Raw genomic sequence first — 8,020 nt, forward strand, 5'->3', positions numbered from 1 at the left:
AGAGCGGGAATCCCCTGGGACCACCAAAAATGTTTTGCTGAGGATGATGGGAGCCTTGTGACAAACCGGGGGCTATAATAAGGAAGAGAACTGGGCAGAACTGAGCAAAAAAGCTGTCTGGATTCGACTCTCTGAGTGGACAAAGTACTTTGGAGCTTCTGCTCTAAACTTCTTCCAATTAGCCTTCTGAAAAAAATAGACAAGGTCTTGCAAACAGGCACTGGATAGGATGGGAACTACCCAATAAGTCAGTGTTAGCAAAGCTTATCTTAATTAAAGAGATTTTTATTGGGATATTTGGTTAATATAGCAGAGTTTGCTCAGCCAAAGAAGCGTGATATTGCATGCAGAAAACAAATCTCCCAAGAAGTATATTGCAAAAGTTAAACTTACATTTATTCAAGCAGGCTCAGTTCACATTCAGGTTGCAGTCGAAGCAGAGAGAAGCCTAATCAAACAGTACCCTCCCTATTATAAGTGGCCGGATAATCCAGCCAGTATGAGGGCATTGTTTTTATAGGAGAGACCTGTAGAGACAGGTGACTCCATGAAGAGCCATGTGAATGAAGGGGGACAACAAAGTACATAAAGAGAGAGAAGAGGTCAGAGGGCAGCTCCCAGGTTAAGACAAAGAGAGAGACATCCCATTCAAAGATGGAACACTTATACACGCTTAGAGTGATGTAGCGCCCACCCCAATGCCCAGGCATGCTGAGTCACTCACTCCAACAATTTTACAGTGAGCTCTCTTTTGGTCTGGCAGCTCTGGTTTTGCAAGGCTTCTTTTAATTAGCTGCAAAGGAGCTGCCCTGGGAAAAGGCTTCATTTTGTCCGGCAAGCTTGGCACTTGGAAAACCGTACTGCTCTGGTTATAAGCGGCATTATGAAGACACAGTGAAGGGAAAATGACAAAAGAAGATGAAGTTACAAAGGCAAATGACAAGGGCAAGAGCAACCTCAGTCTTAACCAAAAAGCCTGCTCTCAGCATGGAGTAAAATTATGGTTGTATTTGATAGCCTTGCCATGTTTAAAAGACACACGCAGACGCTATGCGCAGGAGGGCTCCACTGATCTTCCCCTTTTTGCTACAATGGGCACGGCAGCCGCAAACGACAACCACACAACTGTAGTCCTTAACGTCCCTCCTTAACCATCAGCAGGACCACATGCTTCAAAGGAAATGATTTCTGAGGGTAGAAAAATCTTCTCTCTTACAATAACAAAGCGCTTGAGAAAGAGAGGGACAGTGGTGGCCTCCCCGAACGGTACCTGAGGAAGCCACAATGGATAATACAGGAAGCACTGGGAAGGAGATTTGAAGAATGGCTTTGCAAAGCTGCCATGCAAAAATCAAGGCGATGCTGCTGTTTAAAATGTTAATGCATCTTTAGAGGCTCATCTTGAGTGTTTGATGGGTTATGCTGGCTCTGGGATAACTCCCCGATTGAACGCATGAGAAGGGTAACAACATTTATCTTGGTTTTATCGCCACGGAAAGGTAAATGAAAAAAAGGAGGGGGGGAGATATGAGGGGAGGAGACCTACACCACATATGTACCTTGTCAGGTATTTCCAACATTGGTGGTGGAAAGTGCCGTCAAGTCACAGCCGACTTATGGTGACCCCCCAATAGGGCTTTCAAGGCAAGAGTCAAATGGAGGTGGTTTGCCATTGTCCACTTCTGAGTAGCAAGTAGCGACCCTGGGCTTCCTTGGAGGTCTCCCATCCAAGTATGAACCAGGGCCGACCCTGCTTAGCTTCTGAGATCTGATGAGACTGGGCTAGCCCAAATGTTGAATGCCAAAAGAAATGGCTGCCATATATGTCCTAGTCGGAAGACAACTTTTGGTGAGGTTCTACATGGAAGAAAGTTGTTCTGGTTGGGGCAGACACAGTGCCCCTTCCTTCCCCTGTCAATACTACATAGCTGAAGCTTCTCTCCATTCTTGGAGCAAATTCTCCTCTCTTGCATGGACCATGGTTAAAAAGTTCACCAGCGCTAGCATTAACCATGGTTATGTTTAACCTAGGCCCTGTTCACACGAGAGGTTTTGGGCCGGGAGAGGGACGGATCGGGGCCGCAGCAAACGGGCGCGATCCCACAGCAACATCTGGGAATCGTGCTGCGCCCGTTCCCAGCCCGTTCCCAATCTGCCCCTCCCGGCCAAAACCCGCAGCAAAAAAGAAGTGAAAGGCTGCATCACTGCCGGCCGTGGGATCGCTGGCGCGTCTTTACGCTGGCGCATCCCCAGCCCCCGGCTGTACTGCGCATGCTCGAGCATGCGCAGTTCGGCAGCCTCCCCCTCCCAATCGTCTCTTCCTCCCCGGCATCTGATCGTGCCGGGGAGCAACGGCGCCGCGGCTCAGGGGATCGTGGGATCCCGCCGCGGCCTCTCTTTTTTGGTGCGGCTTTTAAAAGCCGCACTTTGGCAGGGACCCTAGATTCCCCTTAACCCAGGGCTTGAAGTCTGTTTTAAATTGTGGTTTCAAACACTACTGAAACAAGTATCCTGGTTAAACTTAACCATAGCTAATGCTGGTGCTGCTAAACCACGTATCTAAGGAGGAGGGAAAGCTGCGTTGGGCAGATGACGGACTGTGAGAAGACATCCTGAGTCTTAGTTCCTTAACCGCAAAAAAGAGGAAACCAACGTTATGTCCGCACCAGCCCAACGAGAGAAGGATATTTTCTACTGTTTCTGCAGCCTCATTGCATTATTTCTGCTATCTCCTTAGGAGGAAGCACAGAACAAACATGTTAATAGAAAAAGAAATAATAGCAGGGAAGTACAGTTCTTACAGTCAGTTGTGATTTCGTAGGGGGAGTTGAGGCGTGCGTCTCCGCAGGGCGAAGTGCTCACGTACAGATGGAACAGAATGTTCTCTTTTAGCCTGTAGCCTCCCTCTTTTAACCGCACGAAGATTGATCGCTCCCCGTCTTCTCGCCGCTTGCTAGGATCACAAAGAGAGGGTGTAGGTCATTTGTTACACTCTAAATCAGAACTAATTCTATTTTCCTTACGGGTTAGTCTCTGCAGCCTTTTTTTGGCGCATACATATTTTCTTCTTTAGCACCTGGTATCCTCCCTTTCTAGGTATGATCTCCAGCATCCCAGTGAATTTAAGGCTCAATCATCAGACCAACTATACAGCAAAATAATCTGTATGCAGTATGTAAAAGATTAAATGCGTTAAACAGCAGGATGTGTTTCAACATTTTTTATCATCAACTTTTAAAATTCAATAGGTCTGAAGGCTGTCTTGCCAATGAGTTTAGACACAGCTTTTAAACTTTTTTTGCAAGTAAAAAAGGGAAAATAGGTGGTAAGAAATATTATGATTTATGACCAAGTGGAAAGGGAATCTTTCAAACCGCTGGTTTGATGGCAGGCTGTATTCATAAATTAAAAATGCTACAGAAGTAAGCCCCTTTTCCTTATAAGAGGAATATAAGGGAACCTATAACCACCAATTTATGAATGGAAAGGTAAATATACTTTCCCTTAATTTACTGTCCTGCACTAAGGATGGAGAATATTAATCCTGCTTATTTAGACATTAACATCTATGTGCAAAGCCCATGCTCATCAGATCACAGCTGCTAAGCAGGGTCAACCATGGTTAGTATTTGCATGAGAGACCACCAAGGAATACCAGGGTCGCTATGCAGAGGCAGGCAACAGCAAACCACCTTGCCTTGAAAACCCTACAGGGTCCTCATAAGTTGGCTGTGACTTAATAACAAAAAAGTGTATTCAGTTTTTAAAGTAGAGGATTAGTTGGTTGCTTTGGGGGCTGAGAATGATTTTTTGGGGACTGTCTCAAATTGTCTGTGAAAGAGTCCCCTTTTCACCTGCTTCATACTGTATCAAGGAGCCTATGCTTATTTATATGGTCATGGTTAGAGTAGACTGGTAAAGGCCTAAATGAGGTGGCTGGTATGAAGTCGGCAGAAGTGCTGGCTATGTCTGGAGCCAGGATGGAATCATCCCCAAGTTTTGGTAGGCTGGCGGAAACTTGCACCAGAATTAGGACTGTTTCTTAGAAAATAAATGAATAAATAGCAACTTGTGTCTTTGTCCCATTCCCTTTTAGAATACTTCAACCACTTAATTCTGAATCGATTTCAGAGGAACCAATGAAGGGCAGATCTTCTGAGGTGTGGGGGAGGGTGGGCACTGCCAGGCGCCATTGTTGGAACATAGCACAAATGATCAGCCTAAGAGCCTGCACCGTTTTTGCACATTAGGAAGATGCAAACAGCCATAAATAAATAAATGGAATTTTTAGTGAATGAGACGGGCAGGAAAACTTGGCTAGCATTGTGGGGCGTCTGTCGATTAAGGGACTTCTAAGACTGGCTTAGGTGAACTCCCTTAATCGACAAAGGTATCATAAGTGTGTCCCCTGATGAGACCACCCATCAACTGAAATTGCCATTTTAAACAATTGCCTGCAAGACCAATCCACAAAACTCTTCAAGGCACAGTGCATGATACACCTTTGCCTTCAAAGACACTGAGAGGTTAAAAGCTAGCCTCACTCCCATTCCTTCAATTATGTGTGGAAAAATTTCACCTGGCAACTAGCCAGAAGGGGCAAAATCTGGAAAACAGTGGAAAACTGGCCCAATGGCAAAAATACACTCACTAGGAATTCTACCCCATTTGTCTCTTTAAACAGGACTGGCAGTAGAAAGTGCTGTGAAGTTGCAGGCAAATTATAGCAAGTTAGGCAAGAGACATTCAGAGGTGGTTTGCCATTGCCTGCCTCTGCGTAGCAACCCTGGAGTTCCTTGGTGGTCTCCCATCCAACTACTAATGAGGGCTGACTCTGCTTAGCCTCCAGGGTTTGGTGAGATTGGGTTAGCCTGGGCTATCTAGGTGAAATTGGATTAGATGAGAATAGGTTCTTTGAAGACTAAAACCCAACACATAGATAGAAACGTTTACCTGAAGATAATCCATGTGGGTTTCTCTGTAAATTCCAAAGAAGCAAGTCTTGCCTCACAAATCCTACAAGGCTACAGACTTCAACCACTTAATTCTGAATCGATTTCAGAGGAACCAATGAAGGGCAGATCTTCTGAGGTGTGGGGGAGGGTGGGCACTGCCAGGCGCCATTGTTGGAACATAGCACAAATGATCAGCCTAAGAGCCTGCACCGTTTTTGCACATTAGGAAGATGCAAACAGCTATATTTCACAACTCTGAACGAATTCTGTGAATCACTCGTTTTCAGCCAGTCTCAAAAATAATATTGCTGTCTTGGAAACTAAACATGTATTGGGCGTTCCAAACCAAATGGGGACAGAAAACAAAAAGGCAATGAAAATAATATGATCATGGGATGGAGGGAATGAGAAAATCACACAAATACTCCCTGATGTCCTCAGTCACTCATTACGTGGCCTAGGGACTGTCCCTGGAATGGTATTAGATGTAGGCTCCAGAGGCTTCCGGTTTATGGCGACACGCTGGCAGACGCATCTCCCGGACCTCCCGGGGATGTGATCTGCGCACCAGCAGAAAGGGGGGGCGATGGGTCGCTACCCGCCCTGGAGCCTTGGCAAAAGGCTCCTATCCATGGGGCTTTTGAGGGGTGCCCTCTTTGCCAGCGCGATGCTGGGGAATTGAGGCACTCCTCTGCCCCGATGGTCCTGCTGCTGAGTGTCCGTATGGATCTAGAGCCGCTGACCGGGACAAGCGTTGGAGATTGAGCGTTTTAAACATATGCTGAACGAGGTCGTATGACCAACAATGAACTGTGAGTCGGGTTAAAGCAAAACGAGAATTTAAGAAGAAAGCTACCCCCTGGGAACGGCGAAAAAGGCGAGCGGGGGAGGGGCCCCATGCATGAACTAAACAACAAAATACTTAGGGGGGAGCGGAAGAAAAAGCATTGAAATCTGTTTTGTGAGACTTACCAGAGTGCGGATAAGCGTATGGGCATATTTCAGAGACTTTAGCAAGTTTTCATAAAAGTAAACAATCCATAAAGATGGTGGGAAAGAGGGCAGAGAAAGACAAACCAGTAAAAGTGAAACCAGCCGGCTTGAGCCCTCGACTGGAAGAAACCACCGAGCTCTCCAAAATGTTGGCAGAGTCCTTGCGCCCTCTGCTGGCCTAGATGACTAACATCGAACAACAGCTGACAAATCTAAATCAGAATCTAGCAACTCAGCAGCTCTAACTGAACTGACTGAGACTTTAAAAATAAAGGAGCAAACGGCTGAGAAGGTGAAGGAAATGGACACCAACGCCAAAAAAGTTAAGAAAAAGGTGCAAAAGCTGGAAAAGAAACAAGTCTCTGAAGAATCACAACTTTTATAGCTGCAAATGGAGAAAGCAAATTTGGTCCTATGGTTCCAAGGGGTCCCAGAATTAAAAGATGAGAATCTAAAGCAACTCCTGAGTGAAGCATTAGCCCCAGTTACAGATTTGAAAGCGGAGTATCATGCAAGCAAAATGGATGTGGCCTATAGGTCCTATTCCGTTTACATCAAAAAGAATAATCTGCCTGGGGAAATACCGTAGTAGCTAGATTCTCAAAGTGACACGTGAGGGATTCTATCCTGAAAGGAACTACCGGAATACCCTTGAAAATCGGGGACAACACTATCAGGATTCTAAAAGACATTCCATTCAAAATAAGGCAAAAGAGAAAGTAATATAAAGATTTAATCCCTTTTCTTCAAACAAACAGCATTGTCTACAGATGGTTAATTCCAGAAGGAGTCATTTTCAAACTACAAGATAAAAAAGAAAAGATTGACTCTGTTTCCAAAGCACGTGAGTTCCTGAGAGTGCAGCTGGGAGAGCCAGCCGAGGTCGAGAAGGAAGAAGATGACAGCAAATCTAGTGGCGAATTGGACTCGGGGTCTTCCGACGAGGACTCTCTTTCTGATAAGGGGGCGGCTGCCTCCAAGCATACATATAAATTGAGGATTAGAAAAGATAAGACAAAATGAAGGCTGAAGTACTCTGAAGTGCGCCTTTAAACTTTAGTTTTATTGTGGGATGCTCTGGGGGTTCTCTTGAATGGTTAAAACTTTAGATAAAAAGATAAAAAATTTAGCATAGCCCTCTGCTGGACTGTTCAAAGTAATATTAGCAATTTAACATTTATACAAGCTGTTGTGATGATCTCCTATTCTTGGGGTTTTAGTTAGTTGTGGTTTTCTTTCCTTTCTCCCTAGATGTAGTTACCCCTTCACAATTTTTCGTTGTAGTTTGTAGTATATTAAAAAATGCAATTAAAAATCCCCTTGGGGGGGGAGCAAAAAAAAAGTAGGACCCAGGTTCACATCTGCCCCCTTCCCCAGTCTTTCCCCTGCCCCTGCCTCAGGATAGACATTAATGACTGAATAGAGAAATGCAGATGTTTAAATAAAACTCTTGTTTAGTTGTAAAATTCTAACCATGATGCGGAGAACTGGGGAAGAGTACTCAGGCCTGAGGCCTGTTCTCAGTTTAGCTTTAGCCAAACTCGCAAGGGCCAAGTAATAAACGAATAGGTCCTTAGTGATGCCTTTATGGCCTCAACACTTGCTCTATTTCTTCAAGGTGTTACCAAGCTTGTTTACAATAGGAGCCCGCCTCAGGTCAGCGTGGAATCGAAATTGATTTAGCCAGCAGCAGACCTGCAGTTCCTTCGACACTGAGAAATATCAGGGAATTGGTGCTGGAAGGTGTTGTGTTTGTCTACTTTAGAGCAGCCTGACTTTGAAGAAGAAAAAAAATGAAACACAATGAGGATATGTAGAGAAGCCCTGGGTCAGCTCTTTGCTCAGCCATCTTGGTTGCTGTAGCTGTCAGAGTCTATCTGCATTAGGGCTGCCAAATGCCCCCGGGGGGCAGATTTCCCCCTGCTTTCGAGCCCCGCTTTCCGCTCCCGCGGAATCGGGGGCCGGGGGAAACCCCACCCCCGCGTGCGCGTCACCCGGAAGTGACGTCGCACGCTGGGGGCGGGGCCACGCCATTTGAGTTTTCCCCTCAAATGGTGTGGCCCCGCCCCCAG

At 45.7% G+C, this 8,020-nt stretch overlaps 1 protein-coding gene across 1 annotated transcript in view; it reads right to left on the minus strand.

Moving 5' to 3' along the window:
* The window catches only part of ADARB2 (adenosine deaminase, RNA-specific, B2 (inactive)), a 177,905-nt gene that overhangs the window by 19,776 nt on the left and 150,109 nt on the right, over positions 1–8,020 (minus strand). Inside the window, exon 6 of the mRNA XM_015420667.1 lies at positions 2,802–2,953. Coding sequence (XP_015276153.1) covers positions 2,802–2,953 — 152 coding nt within the window. The remainder of the gene's footprint in view (positions 1–2,801; positions 2,954–8,020) is intronic.

The sequence above is a fragment of the Gekko japonicus genome, unplaced genomic scaffold (assembly GCF_001447785.1).
Source record: "Gekko japonicus isolate JY-2015 unplaced genomic scaffold, Gekko_japonicus_V1.1 scaffold1228, whole genome shotgun sequence".
Classification (NCBI taxonomy): domain Eukaryota; kingdom Metazoa; phylum Chordata; class Lepidosauria; order Squamata; family Gekkonidae; genus Gekko; species Gekko japonicus.